This window comes from Sminthopsis crassicaudata, chromosome 6 (assembly GCF_048593235.1).
Source record: "Sminthopsis crassicaudata isolate SCR6 chromosome 6, ASM4859323v1, whole genome shotgun sequence".
Lineage (NCBI taxonomy): Eukaryota > Metazoa > Chordata > Mammalia > Dasyuromorphia > Dasyuridae > Sminthopsis > Sminthopsis crassicaudata.
In genome coordinates, this window is record NC_133622.1 from 103089332 (window position 1) to 103113380 (window position 24049).

Here is a 24049-nt window from a genome sequence, read left to right on the forward strand (position 1 = left end):
TCTGAAGTTAATCAAACCATCTTGGATCACTTAATCAAAAATTTAATTCAAAGTAGTTAGAAAATGTAGCATAGAAGGGGGAAAAACCCACTAGCTCTCTTCCTGTAAACATTCCCGACTGTTTCTTGTATGAAATGTCACAGCTCTTGATGTGGTATTTAATGTTCTATAACTCTTCAAGACAAAGAATTATGGTGTCCGAAAAAGAAAACATTAGCCACCAAATGAAGAAACCAGAAACAAGCTACTCTATATGTAGGCTGTTCCAATTATTTTTTAAAGGAAGAAAAATAACAATTGAACTCTAATTTCTATTTCAGTCAAGAATAACTTCAGCTTTTTATTGTTAAGCCCATTCTCTTTTATGAAAAGACCAAAACTGAACAGAATACACGAACAAAAAAGCAGTTATAACTAACTTTATTCTCTAAGGAGGGGGGTTCAGAATCCCTTCAGACTTCATTATAGGATTTTTTTTTTCCTTTCAGAAGCCAACATTGCTTAAATGAAGCTTTCAAAACACTGGACAAACAAAAGTAATCTAAATGAGCACTCAAATTCATAAAATCTTTGGATGGAGGTGATTTAACTATAGACTGAATATCTTTGGCCTTAATAATCTTAATAGTTGCGAGACATGTTCCATAGTTATGTGTTGATTTGTTTTTTTTTTAAGCAGTCTTATTATTTAAGCTAAGTTACTCACAGATGTCAACAATACAAATTTACTAAAAAGGAAAAAGAACAATTTCTTTTATTTATCCAACATGTCATCATGTCAGAATCAAGCTATTATGCTCACTGTAGTATATTGTTTTTAATAATTACGGGGAAAGGAAGGTATCATAGAAAAGGTAACTATTTTTAAAATCTGAACAATGGCTTTATTAGTTGTTAATGTAGATAGGATGTCTTTTTTATTCCTGCTACAATTAGATTCTGTTAGACACAACTGTCCTGGTACAGTTAGAATTATTCACTAAATTTTAATTGACATAAGGTTACATATTTCCAACTGCTTAGTGTTGCCCTTATGAAATAAGTGAATATAATGAGAAATTATTCACACCTAGCAAAAGTACCTGTACCTAGCTACAGATACTTTAGTAAACTGTAGTATGTAAGGTAATAAGTAAACAAGCATAAATAAAAAGTTAAAATTCCATATTTATTCATTCTTCAGAGCCATATCAGAAATTGCATTTAGTTGGTAAATTCTTATTATTTTATCCCCAACGATGTTGCTTTTTCAATCTCTCAGACTAGAGTTTAAGGCATAGCACTGCTCATTAATTTTGTCTTTCTCTTTTGCTTCTCCCCCTCCTTTTTCTGTCTCTCTTTCCTCTCTTTTCAATATAGAAATATGCTCGGTGGACTGTGGCTCACATGGGGTTTGCATGGGGGGAACTTGTCGCTGTGAAGAAGGCTGGACTGGCCCAGCATGTAATCAAAGAGCCTGCCACCCCCACTGTGCGGAACATGGAACCTGCAAAGATGGGAAGTGTGAATGCAGCCAGGGATGGAACGGAGAGCACTGTACCATTGGTAGGCCTGCTGTACTTTCATATCTATCTTCAACATAAAACTAAAGAGCTTGGACTGTTGGCTTTCCCAGCCTCTGAAATACAGTGCTTTGAAGCTTATTCCTTCAAAGCATTACCGCCTGTCATTCTGCATAAAAGAATTAATATTTTAAATAAGGATATCATTATATAATGGCTATTCAGTTCCTTTCAGACCCACTGCCACAAATGCAGGGCACAGGAATTCTTCCTTCATTATTTCATTTGTGATGGCCGTGAAAATTGACTCCCATGGAGAAAGAAGATACTCTTCCTATTTATAAATAGTCCTTCATTATAGACATAGTCTCATTTATATATGCTTCTATCATATCTCTTGGTTACCGTAGCCATATTTATTTTTTACTTTAAAAGAGCCATGATTTTATAAGTATACCAGGTATAATCATCCTTTCTATGCCTCAGCAGATGCTTTTGTGAATTTTTTGTGGCCATAAAAATTGTATAGGTGCTACTCAGTGCTCTGGGGGCAACCTCTAGACCAAGTCTTCCAGGGCCAGGCCTCTGTTCCAGACCCATTTTCAAAGGGCCAGTTTGTCTTCTGCTGAAGTAGCTTCTAAGACCTCAGGGTGATTTGTTGTGCCATATTAAAGCAACCAAGTTAAGACCTTCAGGAAAGATTTTCTTCCCTCAAAAAAAAAAAAAAAGAAAAAGATAATTCCAAAGCTGTCATCTTGTGAGCCTTTCCCTGTTTTATGTTCCTGTGCCTTTGTTTTTATATTTCCCACTGCAGTTAACTTTCTTGAAGTTTCTTATAACAAGAAATACAATAAATGCAAAAATCTACTTGTTATTCAAGAATTTTGTAAAGGAAAACAACATAGGAATGTATTTGTTTTTCAGACATATATTTAGGTCCAAGGGCAATGATAAGTTAATAATACTAATTATAGTTTAGGATGTTAGTATAAATTGTTATTTGTTGGGGATCAGAAAATGTCCAGAAGTTATTATCTGTTCCTGTATAGTCAACATGCTCACCTTGGTTTTTGCCATATTCATTTTACTACAGTAAAAACATCCAGTGAGGAGGTGAAGGGCGGGAAGGGAATAAACCAACAATAAAGGTAAAAATTACTTTTTAGCCACTCCAGTGAACCTCTGGAATGACCATAATTGCAGAGAATTAGATAAGCCAAAAAATTCAGTTATCTTGAGGTCCTTCCTTCTGTGTCACAGTTAATATTTTTAAAGGACCAGAAAGTACATTCTTAAACACAGTATTTTCTGGGGACACAGATTTATTGGCTAGGCCCATAGATGATTTCTTAGGCAGATGATCAGATATTATTCTCTACATTTTATTTCCTTTAAGAATTTGTGCATTCTAGATAATGCCAGGGGGGAAATTTTACTCCTCTATTTATCATAAATTATAATTGCATGTATATTCTTTCATGAATATGCACTCAAATATTTACTATAAGACATTATAGGGTATATATTTTACCCTATAATACTATATGTAATATATAGTATTATAATCATAAAATTAGAGGAAGATCTTTTCTGATCTTACTTAACTCTTAAATAGCTTATGAAATGCCTCATAATTCAAATTTAATCAGAAAGTAAAACTACTGACTGTGATTGGGTCAAAACTTCAGAAAAATTTTTAAAAACCAAACTAGGTTTCCTTTATTAATTTTCTTGTGTGATCAGCAACAATGACTTGTCTATTCAATAGGATCGAAAATCAGTCTCAGTTAGGAGACATGAATTAAGGTCTTTCCCCTGACCTCTAGAGAATGTATAACCCAGGCAGGTGGGACTTATATTCTCAGTGCCCCCAGGCAATTCTCACAGGCCTGTCAACTGTTACAAAGCCAGTGATGGTCTGAATTGGTAGAGGAGTTAACTATATTTCTATGTTTATGTTTATGTCTATATTTAAACTTGTTATCTAAATCTATCTATACATATGTGTGTATATATGTCAATATATAAATGTGTGTATAGAGATATACAAATGTATTATACATATATATGTGTATATGTATCTCTCTATATACATAATTTCATCTTACTCAGTGTGTTAGTTAACAAACATTTATTAAGTATTTACTATGTGCCAGGCACTGTGCTAAATGTAGGGCCTACAAAGAAAAGAAAAAATAACCCCTGCCCTTAAGGAGCTTACATATATCCTTATAACTATATAAGTGAATATATATGTAATCTCCTTATAGCTATATAAATATATAACATTTAATATATTATGTAATATTGTATTGTATAATTATATAATGTATTATATATTCCAAACATTTTTATTTTATATATATATATATAATCATATATGTATATCTGCATATATGTTAACATGCCTATATTAATTGTAACTATTTTTGGAAATCTAAAAGAAGGGAGGGAAAAGTCTCTTTGTATTGCTTTGTATTCTTGTACATGACAAGAAATTCTCCCTTATAAAACTTTTGAAGCACATGTCCAGCACATATCAATACCCTTAATAAATATTTGTTAACTGACCAGCATAATAACTGTGTGTTATTCTTGGGCTTCCCCCCATAAAAAAGCACCTCCTTAAGCACAAAAAGCCTAAGTTCTCCAATGAGCATTTTAATCTGGCATTTTCTAGAACCTGTAGCTAAGGAGGGAGGGAAAAACGTCTAGTAACTCTTTAACTATAATCTATATGGATTATAGAATAAATGTATTTGTAGCAATTTGTACATACATACATTTATTTGTATATTTTGTAAGACCAAGAAGTTATCAGCAGGCAAATTTTACTTGCCAAGAAGCAATAAATAAAGCATTCTGTTATTGGTATCATGACCTTGACAGAAATACTAGGGATAATAGTTACATGTGAATGAGTTGCTTTTGAACCATTTTCCCAAGGTTTTAGATCTAAAACAAACAGGGCTTTTGTGAATCTGATTTTGTAGATCTTTTCTTCAGACATTTTTTAAACACAGTTTGTAATAATTATTTCTAAATGTTTAAGTTAATTGTGTCCATTTTAAATCCTAAGATGTGGAGATGCTTTAAAGGCAAAATGCCAGCCTTCATTTTAAAAAATAATTATAAAATTCCCAAAAGTATTTCTACTCAAAGAAGTGAAAAGTTATTTTACTGTGTTTTTTTAGAGGTAGGGAGTGTTTGTTTTGCTTTTTTGTACTATCTGAATTCATTAGTCTAACTCTTGGCCTACAGAAATCAAAATTATCTTATCTTTCATCCAAATATATCATCCTACATGAAATAGGAAATATCTTAAAAGAAGCCTTTTTGAGCCAACTATTAAACAGCATAGGAAGTGTCAATATGAAGTAAGCTATGAAGACTCTTGCTATGCAATTTCTGTCAATTCAAACACTTATGTACCTTTCTGACAGAAACTGCTACTTTGTGGAAGAATGCCCATAAATCAGCAAGATTTTTTTCCTTGCTCTATATTATGTGCCGTCTCATCAAATACAAACAGGGAGGTTAATTGAAAGAGAGATAGAAGAGAAATTAAACAGTTAGAAGCAAACAGAAGTTCTCAGTAGAAAGCAGAGAATTTCCTTCATTAGTCATCTTACTGTCTCATAAACTCTGTGCATGCTTTCATAAAACCATGGGCATATTGATAGTAAAATAGGTTATGAATTTTGAGAGTTCACTTAATACCCTATCTACCTGACATATCCTGTCCAGATTTTTTGATTAATGGGTGCATATTTTCTTCCGACCATGAATCTTTTGTGTCTCAGAACTCATATAGTTGAAGGTGCTTTGTCCCATGTCCTTGTACCTTTCCTAAGTTGAATGTGACTACTAGTACATGTAAACATTATTTTTAAGTGAAATAAAAAGAAATTGTAATTTAAAGATATAACAATTTTAAAATATTTGTAAATGTTAAAATTTAATGTCAAATTTAAAATATATGTAAAGTACTTTACAAATCTTAAAACTCTGTATAGTTACTACTAGAAGTAAGTATTATTAGTATTTAAAGCATTTCTAAAAACAAATGTCATACTTCACCCACTTCTTAAAACATTATGAAACCAAGATGCAAAGATAAATGACTTACCTAACATTATACCAATGTCAAGTTTAAGTAGATAGGTCTTTAACTTATTACTCAACTTAAACTTAGGCTACTGGACCATATTAGCATATCCTTTTGTATCAATTCTGTATATCTATATTTTTATAATTTTTTCTTCTTTCCCTAACTGCATGTTGAAATAATTTTTAACATTTGGGGTGTTTTTTTAAGTTTTGAGTTCCAAATTCTATCACTCCCCCTCTCCCTAAGACAGTAAGCAATTTAACATGTTATACGTGTGCAATCATGTAAAAAATTTCCATAGTAGTCATTTTGTTAAAAAAAAAAAAAATCAAAGAAAGAAGAGGAAAGGAGAGAGGCGGGGAGAGAACGGAAGGAAAGAGAAGAGATAGGAGGGAAGGGGTGTAGACAAAGGAGATGGCATTTACAATTCTTCATCATACAATATTGTTGTTGTTGTTGTTGTTGTTGTATACAATGTTCTCCAGGGTTCTGCTCACTTACCTTCGATCAGTTCATAAAGTCTGTGCAGTTTTTTTCCTGAAATCATTCTGTCATTTCTTATTGTGCAATCATATTCCTTCACAATGATCAAAGGCACAAAGACTGAACTCATGTGCTTGATTTCTTTGAGAAGAAAGTCCAATTCAGCCCTGAAGGTAGAATGGATTCTGCTCTTCCTCCATACTCTCTCTCCCTCTCAGAAATCCAAATAAAATATTAAAAACTCTCTAATCTCTATCTTGCCTCAGTTTCTCTGGCATTACAGTATAATCTTCCAAAGGAGGCTTTGCAATCACCATTCTAGCAAACTTTGATTATACAACTAACATTCTTAAAATTTGTTTGTTGTTTTAAAATAAGTCCCTTTTATCTTTGACTTTAAAATACTTTTTAGTGGGGTTGTAGTCCTAGAATTCTATGTTATGCTACTTGCTACTCTATTTGGGAAATTATTTTTCCCATTAATATGCTGTAATTTTTATCTTCATTTTAACTAGTTTTTGTATATGTAGCTTTAATTATATATTATATCAATCTATATTGATTCTTCTAGATGTTCCTTTAGAGTGAATAAATTAAAATTAACTAATCCATTTGGTTTAGCTCCTCTATTTTACAAAATGTGAGAAGAGAGATTCAGAAGGGTTGAGCGATTCCCTTACAATTGCTATACAATGGGAAGTGGCTGAAGAAGAATTTGAATCTATCTCTTCCAACCTACAAATCCAATATTTTACCTATTATGTCATGCTGACTCTCAATTGTATGTTGAGGAACTATATTACTCCTTTTCAGTGTTTTGGGCTCCAATAAGGATGCCACTTGGTAGGTAGTGTGTTGCAGGGGAAAGGGCCATCACCAGGGAGAAGAGAAGACTCTACCCATCCATATGACCATGAACAAATCAAGACTTCTCTGGGTTGTTAAAAGTTGCACTTCTAAAATGAGGAAGTCAGATTCAATGACTCAGGGTCTATTTAAGCTTGAAATGATTAATCTTGTAGTACAGTGGAACCCTTCTTAGAATGTTTTTAAATACATAAAATAAAATACATAGGATACAAAGGAAACAAAAGTTTATGAAACATTTGAAATCTCTCTACAGAACCTACCCCCTCTCAGAACAAAACACCTGTTCTAGTTTAGTAGCAAATTTTGATTAGAGCTCCAATTTTCCCATTTATTAAATCTTTAACCTTGGGCAACTCATTTAGGTGGTTTTTTTTCCCTATAAAAGGAATTTGTCAGTTTCCTAATCTGTAAAATGATAGGGGTGGATTCAGTGATAAGTGCTTTTTGGTTCATGATGTCTATAATTTTATACCTTCTGGAGTGAAAAAGCTAAGACATAGAGTATTTATAATTTAATCACGATGGGGATATCCTGCCAATGATTTACTAAATAAATTCTAGGGAGCTGCCTAAAGCAATAAAAATGAAGTGACATACTTACTGATAAATGTATTATTGTGTATTAATGTCTAACTTTTCATGACCCTATTTGGGTTTTTCTTGGCAGAAATCATGGAAAGATTTGCTTTTTCCTTCTCCAGATCATTTTACAGATAAGGAAGCTGAGGCAAAAGAGTTAAATGATATTAACTACCCTAAACACAATAAGTGTTTGAGGCCAGATTTGAACTCGAGATGAGTCTCCCTGACTCCAGGCCTACTATTCCCTCTCACCATCTTCTAAGATTGCCTACTAAGTAATAGACCAAACAGTAACATAATTGGTGCCATATTGCTCAAAAGGATTAATAGTTTCCCAAAAATTGTTTGCGTATATAAGTTTTTAACCTTCTTCATGTGTCTTGGACTCCGCTCTGCGAGTCTGGTGAAATCTATGAACCTTTTCTTAGAATATGCTGTGTGTGTGTGTGTGTGTGTGTGTGTGTGTGTGTGTGTGTGTGTGTGTGTATAAACATTTGAAGAAAATGCTGAATTTCAGTTAGAAGTTGCAAACAGAAACAGAAATATGTGACTTTTTTTCTATCCACATTCACAGACATCCTCTCCCAAAAATCTGCACATGGAGCTTATAGACCCCATATTAAGAACCAAAGAAAGGTAAAGTGACTTTCTTAGATTCTTACAGCTAGTAGGTATCTGAAGCAGGATTTGAACTCAGTTCTTCCTAAATACAAATCAGGCACTGTATACACAAGGAATTGATGGCACATATATAACATAAGCTACAAATACAAAGTTAAGTGAAATTAAATAATAGAAATTACAATAAATGACTGGAAATAGTAATTTCCCTAAATATAAGAATGACTTAATTAGTTACAAAATTGTAGAACTGCAATCCCATCAAAATAATTCAAAGCATTTGAGAATATATTAAGGTTATGGAAAAATGTGAAACATTTTAAATGCTGTAAGAACAGTATTTATTGATAGCATTGCCTCACTTTTCATAATGGAGATTTTCAAACATTCCCAGGTAGATTGCAAGACTTTACTTACTCTCACCCTCAGAATGTTATTTTTTATGTTATATTTTCCTTGCCTCCCTTTTCATGCTCTTTCTTCTAGGATTCTATTAGAAAGAGTTAATAGAGTCACAAGAATGTCCAAGAAGTAACTTGTTCTAAGCACGAATCTGGCTTACCAAGAATAATTTTTTTTAAAAAATTCTTGTTGATATAAGGAAAGGTGGAATCCTTTGTGGTATTTCTTCTAGTCATGTCTCAAACACTGAGTTGTTTATTGAGCTACATTGATTTTCATGTACTTTCAGGCAATTCAAATGGAAATTTGGCCTAGGGGAAATCCTAATTCCTTTAAGCTACAAAAGACCAGCTATTTGTTTTTATTCTAATTCTTTAGTACATTGGGAAACAAGATCATTAATGATCACAAAGACATGCTTTGTTTGTTCAGACAAAACTTAGACATGCAGTACTCAGCATACCTCTGTTAAACACCAGGGTTGCTCAGGGCTTTAGGATGCCTGAGATTAGAAATTGAAAATGAAATACATACAGCTGGGGAATTATCTGCTAAACAATGAAAAAAAGAGATCAAAAACTATTGCCAGTGTGGACAGGCTTTGATTTGGCACAAGTTTCTTGTCTTGGAGTTTGTTGAAAGCAGTGATATTTTGAATATTATTTTAAAAAATAAGTGATTTTAGAGAAGAGACAGGGCAACTAGACTAAACTATACTAAGTGTTTTACTTAGAAAAAGAAATTTAGTAAAGCACTTCTTTGAATTTTAAATGTTTCTTGTATTGGGAACCAAAAATCAAAACTATAAGAAATTTGGGAATGCTCAAAAATATTTTTCTTCTCTTTCTATAAGTCTTTTGTAGCACATTTCAATAGCACTTTTACAAAACACACTTAAAGTTGTATAGTATATTATTACACCCATTTTTACAGACAAGGAAACTGAGGCTTCAGTAGTTTAAATGAGTTGTCATGATAGTTACTAACTAGTATCAGAGTCAGGATTCAAATCTAATCTTCTCCTGTTGCCAAATATAATGTTCTTTCTCTTATATCAGAGAGGTCAAACAGAAACAGAGATTAGCAAATTGTAAGTAAGAATCCGTGCAGGTTAGATATTGATTTAGAAAAACATATTTTTACATTATACATCTTATTATGTATTTTGTGTATTTTAATTTGGTTTTAATGTACTCAGGAAGAACCAAATGTTTTGACATTTCTGTATTATATGGTAGTGCATGAATAGAACATTAATTTCACTTGACCATAACAACCTGCCCCTTCTTCAGCACCTAGGACAGTACCTGACACTAATAAGTTTGTTCACTAACTAGTTGTAGACAACTTGCTTCTAAGGGCATGGCTAAGATTAACATCTTCAAGCTGAACTCAGCTAGAACAGATAACCTCTTGAGATTCCCTACAACTCTATGAGTAATGATGAATATTTTGTGCCAAAGAATATAAGGACAGAAGGAATCTCTTCTTTGCTCTGGTCCCAGGAGAGCCCATTGAAAGGACTCCTCTAAGATAAAGGTGAGAATAAAGTTCATACATTTATTAAGTATCAGCCATTTTCTGAAAATTCAGGCCATGCATTAGATTAATCTTAACTCCTTCTTTTGAATTTACATTTGTATGTTATAATTTTTGTAGCCTTCAAATATTATTTTTTTCTCATTTTAAGACTACCTTATTCACTGAAATATTTTTATATACTGTACTTCTATCCTCTGTAATCCCTTCAGAATTGGTATTCCTTAATGAGGTCACTTAATCTCTTCCTTTTTTCTAAAAATGCAGACCTAGTTTTTCTGACCTTTCTGAATGATGGGATTCTTTAATATTTAGGTTGTCAGTGCTCTTTCCTATCTCAATTTTTTTTATATGCTTCATACTACAATTATCACATTTTGCCCAAAATTTAAGTATTTTCTTTAAAAAAAAATAATGGTTGGATGGTAAATGCTATTTCTTGTGAAGTAATTTCCATATTTGGACATTTATATTAGTTGGACAATAACCTTCAGAGAGTTTTCCTCTTTTGTGTTTGTGGCATAATGAGCTTCCTACACATTATATTTTTACCCTTTTGTCATAATTCTCTTGTCCTAATACCAATCATTCCTTTTTAAATCATTAAAATGAAGTCTGTAGGGCTTACTAGTTTAAGTATTAGCAACTAGGTGGTCAAACTGGGACAGGTAACTGCCTGGTAGATGGGATCATTATAGCAATGCAGTTGATAGTTCTCACAGTTATAAGGAAAAAAAATTAAAATGTCTATTCAATATATTGTACAAATGTGACCTTCATTTAGGACTTGCTTTCACACTTCTAGGACATTTCTTTTTCTCCGCTATGCATATACTACCTACCCAAGTTACTGAAACATCACTGAATTTCTCCTATTTTCATAAATGTATTAGATGATGAAATAAAGTCATTTCTAGCTCTGTGCAAAGGGTCATCAAGTGTTGCCTAATAATGGAATTATAACTTCTTTTGTTTTGTTACACATTCCCTTAATGCTTTGGTCAAGTAGGATCTAGAAGAAGCAAAAGTCTTCAGAGAAATTGGGATAGAGAATTTTGTAAGCCAAGAGTAGCTAAATCAGGACAATCCAAATTCAAATGTAGCCTCAGACACTAATTGTATAACCCTGGGAAAGTCATTTAATCCTGATTGCCTAAAAAAGACTTGAAAGCTCTGGGATTTACTCCGTTTTGTATCTGATTTGCTACAAGACTTTAGGAAAACTCACTATACCTAGAATAGTAACAGATTTGAATTTAAAGTCAGAGAACCTAAGTTCAGGCCAGTCTGGGATTTCGACAGACTTCTTAAGAACATCTGAATCCATCTTCCTCATCTGTAAACTAAGGAAGCTGGGAAGTTAAGGGAAATGAAAAGATGAACTAGACAATCTCCAAAGTCCCATGCAACTGAAGATCCTATGATTCATTTGCCCAGTATCACAAACATGGTAATACTCCATCAAACCTAAAACACTTCAGGGGTCAGACACTCCAGACTGTGGCTGAACAAATTCCCCTAATTAGCATTTCTGATCAATAGTCGTCCAGATTCTGCCTGAAGACATTTAGTTGAAGGAAACCACAGCATCCTAAAAAGACCCATTATATGTTGATCATGTGATCATCACGTTTGGCTCATAGCCATTTTGCATCATCAGAAAAATATCAGTATTGAAAAATAAAGCATTTTGCATCAGGAATCATTGAAAGCACTGAGTAATTTCCTAAATACATCTCAGCCTGATCTATTCAGTTGTAAAAAAAAACTCAAAGGGCTCCCCCTCCAAATGTATGCAATAATATAAACAATAATCAATCCTTAACCACTTGGTTTTTCTGACATAAAATAATAGGGTAGTCAATTTTGAATAAACTGAGGATATCAATGAAGAGACTCTGTACTGTCTGGATATAGATGTAATCAGCACAATGTCACCTTAAAAAGAAATATCATCTCTAGGAAATCTTCCCTTGTAACTTTGGGCAAGATATCTTGTATTAATGCTGTTATATATTTTTGGTGAGTATATATCTCCCCATTTTTAACCTCACTTGGTGATAACTGAATGTTAATTTAATAATGTTCAACAAAGTTATAGCTGGAGTTATAGCTTATCAAGGAATTCTGTATGATTTTAACATATTAATTGGAGATGCTTTTTTGGAGAAAAACTTTTTAATACTGTGTTTTGCTCTACCTCACAGAGTTTTTATAAGGATCAAATGAATTAGCATATTTATTTGTATAGCTTTTATCACAGTACTTTGCTCTCATTAGTACTCTATAAATACTGATTAGTGTTATTGCCAAATCTTTCAATATAATCAGTAAATGGCAACACTTTCTGGTACTGTCTGTACCTATCAGCCGTTTGTGTGACTGCAAAGATATGGAAAAAATTTTTGTGAAAGTCTATTGTTTACCTTCTCATTTTCATCAAGGATGCCCTAGATATGTACATAGACCATTGTCATAAAGATGCTGCAGAAATAAGAGAGTAAGAATTTGAGTTCATAATTTCTTGTATTCAGTCACTTAAAAATAGTAACAAGTGTTATTTATGGTCTCTTCAATTATTTTAGAATCTTCCTTTCTTTAAAATCTTGAAGATGAATCTTTGAGTTCTTTTCAAACCATACTTTTCCCCAGATATATTTCTTCTATGTTATTCACCAATCCTTCCTAATATAATTTCCTCAAGTTAATTATAAGAATAATTTCAACTCTTACATAGTACAATGGATACAAAAATGTTGAATTCCGCGTGAAGTGGTTTTATTCTTTCAAATGTTTTAGAAATTCTGACTTTGTTCTATTGCATATCTATTTGTTACCCTGCTATAGTTTTTATTCACAAATGCTCTTTGAATGTGATTTAATTGAAATTTCAGGATTATCTTTCTACAATATCATTTTCTCCTGTATTACTTAGCACTATTTTTATGAAGCAATATTGTTCATTCTCTTCCATCATCCATCTCTGTAATGTTTTGCAAATAGGATTGTACTTCAAACTTCAAACTCTTTAGCTGCCATGTTTCTCTGCTTATTGAGAAAATCAAATGTTTACTGGCTAGGTTCTTTATGAGCTATTTGGGCTATTCTGTTTTGATCAAGCAACTTGACATTGGTTAGAATTCTCTTTAAAATGGTGATAATCATAGTCCTTGTCACTACTTTTGTCCATTTTACATTTTTAAGAATCAACAGCTTGATTTAAACAGCTTTTTAAAGAAATTACAGATATTGCAATTGCATAAAGAGTCTCCTCATTATCTTTTCTATATTTCTATATTTCTTTTAGTGTTGATTTTGATCTTTCCTCTTTCAATTTGCTAACCTGATTGCCACTGCTCATTTTGAAATGACTTTCTTCTCACTGATAACTGAGTCGTTTCTTCTTTGGAGATAATTGTCAGTTAAGTTTTAAAATGCTTGCCAGTACCTTCTTCTTGAAGAAAGCATATATACTAGTTCAAATTTTCTGAGAAATATTTAAGCCTTTAGTCTTTTTTCAGAAGCACAATTAGAATTAAGTAGTTCTGAAACTTAGTGCTTCCACTAATTATATCTATTGTCCAATCCATTCATCTGAAACAGTGGTTCTGTGCTTAATTTAGTCATCTTCATATCTCTAACTTAAAGAAAAAGTCCTTTAGTTTGTCATTAGCATGCCTCACCAGAATCCTTCACTGGGAATTTCAGTTATGACACACTTTTCATCCTCATTTCCCCAATCTTGCTTTCACTTTTGTACATCTTTTTGATATGTTAGTTGAGTTTCTTTTGCATTTACGTGGTTATCTATAAAAATGTTCCCACATTTTTCCTCTTTAGAATCATACATGTTGGTGTCATCAGAATAGTCTTAAAAATGTCTTTGAGTCGACTTCCTTTTATGGCAGGTGGGACTAAATCCACTGGACCTTTATCTTTCTATTCTGAAATCCATCATCCTAAAGTCCAGAGTGCAAAATCTGATTCCAATTGACTCATGTTGCCTGTATCAGAATTTCTAAAAGAAAATGGTCACACGTTGCCAAGATGCCCCCAGTACAACATCAGCAATTAAATTCTTCCTTCCTATTTAGAATCACCTACAGAATACCCAGCCCCTCAAAAGCATCATTAAGAAAACTCATAAAATCTGTCAGCTGATTTATCTGAAGGAAAGAGAGAGTTTCTGTACATATATTAATGAATCATTAATTTACATATACTATTAGGCACAGTGAACAGTGTATTGTACTAAGAATCAGGAAGACCCAAGTTCAAATTTGACTTTAGATACATATTAACTTAAGCCAATTCATTTAACCTCTGCGTGCCTCAGTTTTATCTGTAAAATGAGGATAATAATAGCATTTAATTCCTAGAGTTGTTGAAGGGATCAAATAAGGTAATAATTGAAAAGTGCTTAGCATAGTGCTTAGACATATATAGTAAATACTAAATGAATATTATCATACTGCTATGCCTATTAGTGATTTGTTTCTCAAACCCTTCATCTATGTCATCCTTCTGCTAGGTGAAGAATAGCACATTCTCCCTCACTATAATTCCCTCCCCCAACAGATTCTTCCCTACTCCCACCAAACAATACAATTTCCTAGATTTCTTCCCATCAACACATCCTCCTAGTTCTATTTCTTTTCAATGTTGTGGCTATATGGCTATAATAAAATCATGAGTCCCATCTCATAATACATTCTCATGTCAAGATCTCTACTGTATATATGTTTTAAGCATTTGAGGCTGTTTTAGTTGTCTTCTTAGATACTTTCTCCTAAGAATGTTAGTTTTCTCCAGTGAAGAACAGAGATTTCATTAGTTCTAGAACTAGAGAATCTAGCTTTAAATTCTACCTCTGTTATTTACTATCTGAGTGAACTTGAACTAATTCCTTTATCCCTCTGGGCTTTAGTTTCCTATTCTGTAAAATGATAAAAGTTGGGCAAGGTTTCCTCTTAGGCCTCTTATATATCCAGATCCTATGATTCTTTAACTATGTATTCTTCTTCCTGCATGATTATTGTTATTTTGTGGGTTTTGTTTGATATATGCCATTTGGTAAGGATGACTTGATTTCTCTTTGAATAATTTGGTTTAGTAACATAAAAGGGGAGTAACAAAAAGAAATGTAGATAAGAACATTTTTTTTCCATTTGTACATCATAAACTAGAATAATTTTCTGTGCTCCTTTACCTCTTCTATTGCCCTAATCTATCTATTGGACTAAAAAGTGAGGCAAGAGAAAATTCAGCTGAATCTCTCAGAAGTCACTTAAAGTCTCACATCTAGTAGTGGAAAAAAAATTTAATCTCAAAATAAATTTTTATGAAAGGGGCCCCAAGCCCATTATTTTTGAAAATGTTAAATGGATAGATTCATATTATATTAAATCAAAGGGCATTTCCTTGGAACATCTAACACTGAATTCTGAATGTTGGTAAATGTTACCCAAGGGGGTATATCAAGATTTCACTGCATAAATTTCCACCCAAGTCACTCCCATAAAGCTTGTAATGATGAGTAATATTTTAGTCCTTTCAAAGATGAATAGCATATATGCTGATTCTATGATAAACAGGTTCTCTTGTGGAGGCATAATTCTCTCCTTAGATGGCCTCCTATAGGAAGGCTTCGGTACCAGGGTCATAGCAGGAAAAAATACAATGTTTCTTCTCAGCCCTTTATACAATGCCCACGCCTGTCTGTGAATGGCAGTGGTGATGATGCTTAGAAATGAAAGTAGCTTTTATTCTTTTGTGGCCATTACACATTGGAGTAGCCTGGGAGGAAATGATTATTTTTGTGGCTTTCTAATGACTTGTGTGTCATTGGGATGCTTGATCTGTTAAAGGTCATGGTCTACTTCTTCCCTTATGTCCTTTGTGGGCAAGGTCCAGTTAACATCTTTCCAATCAACATTCTCCTTGAATATTTGTTTCCCACTGTGAAAAGGACCGTGGAATTCCAGCGGCTCAGAACCAGAAAGATCAGAGCTAGAAGCCACCTCAGAGAACATCTAGTCCAACCCACTTGTTTTGTTGATGAGGTAACTAGACCTCAGGGACTTGCCCAAGGTCAAACAGCTGGTACAAAGTGGACTTGGTATTCACACCCCATTTTCCAAAATCTAAATTTAGTGCTCTTCTCTACAGTATGTTAAGTCTTCAAAACTGTGTTGGGGCCAATTTTCCTAGAGAAAATTATGGGTCTATTAACTTGAGTTTAATTTTATCAACCTTAGTACCTTTTCAATACATGAAATGATGTTTAGCAATTCTCCCCCCATATTTTCAGCATCCTTTAACTTTATTTCTAGTTCTAAACCAATTTCAATAAAAAATAAGATTCTATTTGGGAGGTAAACTTTCTTCCTGAATAGTACCAAATATATTTTATGTAAAGTTTGCATTGTACTATTTGATTAAAATAGTCAGCTGCAGAAAATATTTATAAATGTTTGCCTATTTTGCATTTAATGATGGCATTATAGGTGAAGTTTAAGGGATGAGAAGAGAATATATTTATTGGAAAATGGTGAATTCTGTTTTAAGTGCCTTACATCAGAGGCTCTCTTGGACTTTGAGAAATAAGAAGATTTTTGGTGGTTGTTGCATTTGGGTTTGGGTTTTTTTCTTTTTTTCCCCATTTTCTTAATAACCTTAAACAAAATTTTAAAAAATAAGTTTACATGAATTTGTTCTATTTTAATAATTTATGGATTTGTGATTTCATTCGTATAAACACTCGCTACAAATATGAATGACAGCCACTCTATGAATGAAATGATGAAACAGTGAATAAATGAAAAACACTGAATGAAAAAAATTTATTAAACTCTTACTAGGTAAAAAAGCAGTCTGTATTAAATTTGGGCTAAAAATATTAAGGGCATGCATTTATCTGCTAGATAAACAATACATAGTAGACAGTTCTTCTCCCAGCCCTCTCCTTTTCAACTAAATTTCTTGAGAAAACCATTGATGTATGCTGTCTTCACTTTTCCCACTCAGTTTGAAATTCTTGAATGTGGCTTCTTTCCTCATCATTAGTTGAAATTGCTCTCTCTCATCACCAATGAACTCAATTGTCAAATCTAATGGCTTTTTCTAATTTTCATCTTTCTTGACCTCCCTCCAGATTTGGACATCCCATTCTCCTCTCTTGCATATTCTCTCCTCTCAGTTTTCAGTTTCCTAATTCTCCTTCCTGTCTTAGCTTATTCTCAAGCTCCTTTGCCATCTGTTCATCAAGATAACTGGGTCTTATTCTTTACAACCACTGGATCATCTTGCTTAGTGACCTTATTGGCTTCCATGAGTTCAATTTTATCTAAGCCTATGATTCCCATATCTATGTTTTGAGCTCTGACCACTCTCCTGAAGTCCATTCTCCTGTTACTTAAACATCTCTTGGATAACTTGAACTGGATGTCCTATAAGAATCTCAAAATCAACCTGTCCAAATAAGAACTCATTGTATTCCTCCCAACAAAACCTTACCACCTTCAAATGTTCATATTAATGCTGAGAGTAGACCATTTCCTCAGTGATCTGGGCTTTCACCACCACCTTGTACTCTTCACACCTACACCCCGCTCACAGCCAATCTATTACCCACTCTTATAATTACCCCTTTCACTAAAGCTCTTATTTAAGTTTCCTTGTCTTAACTGGCACACATTGTCACTCTCCTCCAGGTCTTTATGAAGTCCAGGCAAGTCAGCAAGTAATTATTAAGTATCGACAGTGGGACAAGGACTGGGCTAAGCATGGGGATACAAAGAAGGGCTCAAGCAAAAACAACAACAACAAATTTTTAAATAGTTCCTGCTTTCAAAATACTCACAGTTTCCCATATGGAAAATTGCAGCAGCTTAGTGATTGGTTTTTCTGCCTCTTCTTTCTCTACTTCAGACCATCCTTCACTCAGCTATCAAATTTATCTTCCTAAAACTCAGATCCAACTGTTACATACATCCCCAGCTCAAGAAACTCCATTAGTTCCCTATTACCTTTAGGATCAAATAAAATGTCTTCTCTTTGTTCTTTAAATCCTTTCATAACCTGACCCCATCTGTATCCTCTGCATGTGACACCGGCCCTTTTACTTTTCTTGTAGAATGGTACCCTGAGTGTTTTTATTAGCTTTCCTTCATGCCTGGGTTCCATGCCCTCCTCATGCTTCCTGTCTTCTTGGATCTCCTTCAAATCTGAGCTGAAGTCTCACCTTCTGCAATAAAACATTTCCCAGTCTTCCTTAAAGTTAGTGTCTTCCCTCAGAGACTACCCCTATTTACCTAGAATATATCTTGTCAGTAAATAGTTGTTTGTTTGTAAGTTGTCTTCCCCTTAGGCTATGAGCTTCTTTAAAGAAAGGGCGGAGTTTTTTGGAGGGGGTGGTTTCTGTTTTGTTTTTGGGGTTTTTTGTTTTGTTTTGTTTTGTTTTGTTTTTTGCCCTTTTTTTGCTAGCACATAGATACTTAATAAATATTTTATTGACTGTACTGTCTTCCTGACTTATCTATCAATGACACTTGCCTAAAGTACCACAATTCTGGCTCAGAGGAGGGAATCTGCTGAGGTCAGAAATACTAGATCAAAGCCTTGTGCTGCTCAGAGTGGTATCAGGCCCATGAGTGACTGCTATACTTCTAGCTTTGGCAAGACAAAGAAACCCAGTATCAAAACAAAACAAAAACAAAAAGTGACCATGACTGTGCCACACACGCTCAAGCATTCTATGAGGAACTTTTGACCATGTTAGCAATGACTGGTACAGCAACCATTTCTATGAATTGTTACTACCACCAGAGGAAATGAACTGAGCATCTCACAGTCCACGCTTCATCCAGCCATTACATACTGTCTCTTTGTTCTGGAACTCTTTAGAGTCTTGCTTCATTTGGTTTTAAAATAGAAAGATATTTTTCTTTTGACATTTCCCAGCCTAATTTAAAGAAAACGGGGGGGAGCAGCTGGGTGGCGCAGTGGATAGAGCACCAGCCTTGAATTCAGGAGGACCCGAGTTCAAATCTGGTCTCAGACACTTAAGACTTCCTAGCTATGAGAAAGCATAGTCTTCCTAGATGTATAAAAAGCTCTTTTAAATGAGCCATGCTCTCAAAAGCAAGCCTCTATTTACCCCTGACTATTCATGATAGATACAAGAAAATGTTGCCACAAGTTACTGTTTTTAATTGCCCTCCTATAATTTGTATTAGACTCTGTGTTTCACAAACCATCATTTATTTTGCCAAATATCCTCAAACATTCCAGAATAGATGCAGTAGTGAGTAAAGTAACCAGGTGTTTTTCCATGTTGTTTATTTGTCAGATAAAAAGCTAGTAGTCATTTCTGGTATATAGTTAAGTACCTGTATATTTATGTAACCATAAATTGAATCATCTGTACAAATTTAGTTCAGGGGAAAAAAAAATTAGTACAACAAAGTTACATATGGTAGTGTTTCCTGTGGCCATTATCTCTCTTGGTGTTATAACAAATGAGCCATTTTTAAAATGATGAAAATTCTCTTAATGTGGTCAGTCTAACCATCTTTGATACTTTTTTATCACCTGATAGTAGAGAAATGAGATCCCTCCTGTTTTCAAATTCTCTCTTATAAAATGCACTTCAAAGATTTCTACAAACAATGTAAAAGAGTTTATGTGCAGAATTTAGTGAGGTGTCGAACGTTATTGAACATTTCTTTCTAATTTTGTCTTTTATAATAAAGACGAGAAATGAAGTGTATAACACAAATGCTGCCTTGAAAGCCACAGTTTTAGCAGAGCTGTTGAATAGAGCTTTCAAGAAAAGATCCCATAAGGCTAGAGACCCAAATCCCTTCAGAAACCATTTCTAAACTCGACACCACTCAATTTTTATATATCAAACTTGGGGGGAAATGTGAGTTGTACCTTTTTCTCAATATGTGACTCAATTGCAAGAGATCAACCTCAAGAAGACTAGGAATAGGTCATTATTTCAATGTTCATAGAATCATAGACTATAAGACCCCTTCTTTTGTTCAAATGAAGAAACTCAGACGCATAGTTAATGAGACTTAGCAAAGGTCTCAAAGAAAATAAACGATAGTGTTAACACAAAACTCAAAATTGCAAGTTCCATACTCCATACATATTGATTATGTATTCCTTCCATAGAAATGAAGACCCTTTTCTATTGTCTATTTTCTCTCTCTGCTTTATAAAAGTTTAGACTTCACTAAATCCTGATGGGCAGTTTTCCACAGTTCCAATTAATAGTTATATAAATTATCCAAAAATAGCATTCCTTCCAGTTCTTATCAGGTAGATCATATGACTTAAATCCAGAAGGATTTTATATTCATTTTCTCTCTCTGCATGTATGGGGTAGGGGGTAGACCTAGGTATACAAATAAATATATTCTCTCACATGCTTTACAGTGGAAGGTAAATAGGTTTCTGAAAACTTCAAATGTCTTTAAATTTAAGATTATTTTATCTAAAAGTGCCTTTCACTTAAGTATAAGTGTGGATTTTTACTATTTTTTGGTTACATACTCAATTTCCTATTTTTATAGTGGTTCAAAATCGCATGTTCTAGTCCATTAGTTCAGTTTACTTTAGGGATGGAAGAATTGCATCATTTCCAAATTGGAAGAGAACCCAGAGGTTACTGGGTGTAACCTATAACTGACCACTAATCCCTACAACAACTTGCCTCCACTTGAAGAGACTTCACTGAGAACACCTTTTCTCAAGGCAATCAATTCTACTTTAGGACACATTTAACTGTTTAGGAAGTTTTTCATTATACAAAGCCAAAATCTGTTTCTCTATAATTACCAGAAGAATTGGGAACATTTCAAAAAAAAAAAAAAAAAAAATCCTACCCAGTCAAATGTGCTTTCCCACAACTATATACAGATGTCTTCAGTGGCAGAATTTTTATCTTTGTTGTTTCTTGGATCTGACAAGCTGAAAATAGCACACTTTCCTCTTAAAAAGAGAATTTCTTTTCCATTCAGTTATTTTTTTCTTAACATAACTTTGGTTCTGGTTTTTGTACAAATTATAACTGTATTTTTAAAATTTAACTTTATTTTTCACAGATAAGCACATCTTGAGCAATCTCACCTTCCATTTGCTTCTATCCCTGATGGTCTCAATGACACTCTTATTTTTCAAGTAGCTTTTGAGTAGAGATAGAGGAGAGCCTGTCTGAAATGAGACTTAATGGTCATGTGCCTTGGATAAATTAAGGCACAGTCAAAAGAAACCTATAAATATGAATACTTTGCCAGCTGCTTTTTCCATTAAACTCTGTTAACTGAATGAAATCAGTAAATAATTGTGTTGGTGGGGACCATACTATATCCAAGCTGTAGTATAATGTCTTCCTTTTACAACAGGGCTTAATTTTTTTTCTATACACCAAATTAGTTTTTAGGGTAATCTACATTGCAAATTGGCCGATTTGCATGAGAACTATGCCTACTTGTTCTGATTTGTCAACACCTCTTTTTTAAAAAGTCTTTAGCATTAAGCATGGGTGGGTAAGACCATCTGCTTAGGGACGTTGCCTGCAGCTCCATCACTTAACACATCAGACAGGTTACAGCTGTTTAATTGTTACCGTGTTGAATGATTATCATTCTATCCAAAATTAATATTTATATATGTATGCATAGAAAGCATGTGGTTAAACATAAGTGATCTAATTGTGAATTAATGTCATTAACCATTCATTAATTAATCCTCACAGGAACAATGAAGTGGGAAATAAGACTTTTCACATACAACCCAACCCTCAGCTATTAAGATAAGTCCCCAACAGTCATTATTGTATATGAGGAGAAAGCAGTCTATGACAATACACTACCATAAGCTGGTGTGATTGCTTACACAAGCTGCTACAGAACACATGAAGGAACAGTCCCTCTTTGATCAGATACTGTGCCCTAACTCCATTATAATGCTTGCCTCTGAATTCTTAAAAATAGTATAGTCAGCATTGAGAATTACAATAATGATGATAATAAATATAACTCACATTTATAAAGTACTTCATGTTTACAGGATGTTCTCTGTTATATCTCCATAGGAAACCAATGAGGTGGGAAAGACAGATATTGTTTTTTTTTCCTTTTTTTAAATTATACCTTTTTATATATAAAACACATGCATGGGTAATTTTTCAGCATTGACCCTTGAAAAAACTTGTTCCTTCCAACCCCTCCCCAAGATGGCAGATAGAAAGACAGATATTATTAACAGTACTTTACAAATAAGGAAACTGAGACTTAGTGAGATAAAATAATTCTCGAGTTCACATAACAAGTATCAGAGAAAAGATTTCCGAAACTGTCCTTTTACACAGATGGCCAATATAAAAGTCAGGAATACAACAGAGCCTACTTTATGAATTTCTCTGTAAAAAAAAAAAAAAAAAAAAAAAAAAAAAAAAAAACAAGCACTATCAACAGAATCTTCATATAGCCAAGGATAGGTGAGGGTATTTCTTATTTGGAGCATACATCAATGTTCACAATCATAATTTGAAAGAGGTATGATTGCATTGTGATTGAAGGGGCCAGGAGTTCATAGCCATTTTTGCACATAGATCACTTTATCAGTCTGTAGAATTATCTGGACCTTATGTAGAATACTTAAATGTGTAAAATAAAATCCATAGAATTACAAAGGAAACCAATACATACAATATACATGTTTCTCAAAATATAAAAAGTTGGAAGATCATGGACCCTACCGTTTTATTCATGGATATCTTGATGGTGGTCTGCAGACTCTCATTAAAAACCCTAGTTATGGGTATTCCAACTATCAAGGAAGACTGCAACTACTACTTAGCTTAGTTAGCTATCTTTATGACTTTGTTGTGGCTGGGGAAGGGGGAAATAAAAAATTACTGACTATCCAGCCTTAAGATAATTAGCTTTTGCAAAGTTTATTGGGCCAATCTTCAGATGAAAGTTATATTAGTAATCATTCAGTAATCACCAGTCCTTGGAATCATACTTAAAAGATTTCCTAGCTTGATAGTTTTGACCTGTAGGACCTAGAGAAGTTTAAACTCCATTGCCAAGGTGCCAGTCTTGCTCTTGTCTAGACTGTGGGTTCCCTCTCCTCTCAGACCTCTCCTTTGCCTTGTGGTGACTAACTGGACTCAGACAAAAATACTTTAAAATGTGCCACTTCTGTTTAGGCTTCTTGAGAACTCACTGCATTGGAGGGCACCAAGGCTCAATGGTTTCCCACATTCAGCATTCAATCTCTCCATACTTCTTTGGAGTCCCTTAGCCCTGGGAACCACATAATAATCACCATTGTTTCTCCACTATGACCACTGAGGGTAGTGAACCACTGTACACTGTCACGATGACGTGTTGCTATGTTCAGTTTTTTCTCTCTCTTTTTTTGTACTCTTAATCTTATTGAATCTTCCTTCTGCTCCCATACATGCACACCAGACTGTTCTAACACCACAACAACACAGTCCACTAGCATCAACTAAGTCATGCCTTAGCTGCCTTTCCCACATAGCTGTTTGACTTTTAAGAACCCAGCATCATTGTGTGCCATATGAAAGTCAGTATGAGAAGGTATATTTACACTACTTTTGAAAATACTTTTTTATCTAACTTGCTTAAATAAATCTGGTTAATTAATCAGCCTAAAATATAACCTTAGTTACTATATTCCATATTAAAGTGCTATTCTGATACCTAATTATACCGTGGAGATGACCTTGTGTTCTTAGAGGTTAGCCTAGCAGACAAAAGTTCTAGCTGAAAAGGTTTTAGGTATGAGCCCAGGGTTGGACAGTATTTCTGGTGTCTGAGAATCTGTGTGTTTAAATTTAGAAAGGTTCATCATAACCTTGGCCTGCGGGTGAAGAATTTTTCAACCTTCTCAA

At 33.8% G+C, this 24049-nt stretch overlaps 1 protein-coding gene across 21 annotated transcripts in view; it reads left to right on the forward strand.

Annotated features, from left to right (window-relative positions):
• TENM3 (teneurin transmembrane protein 3) overlaps positions 1–24049 on the forward strand; it is a 3351339-nt gene that overhangs the window by 3202698 nt on the left and 124592 nt on the right. For all 21 annotated transcript variants that reach the window (XM_074276236.1, XM_074276245.1, XM_074276241.1 and 18 more), the window contains one exon: positions 1360–1545. In XM_074276236.1, coding sequence (XP_074132337.1) covers positions 1360–1545 — 186 coding nt within the window. The remainder of the gene's footprint in view (positions 1–1359; positions 1546–24049) is intronic.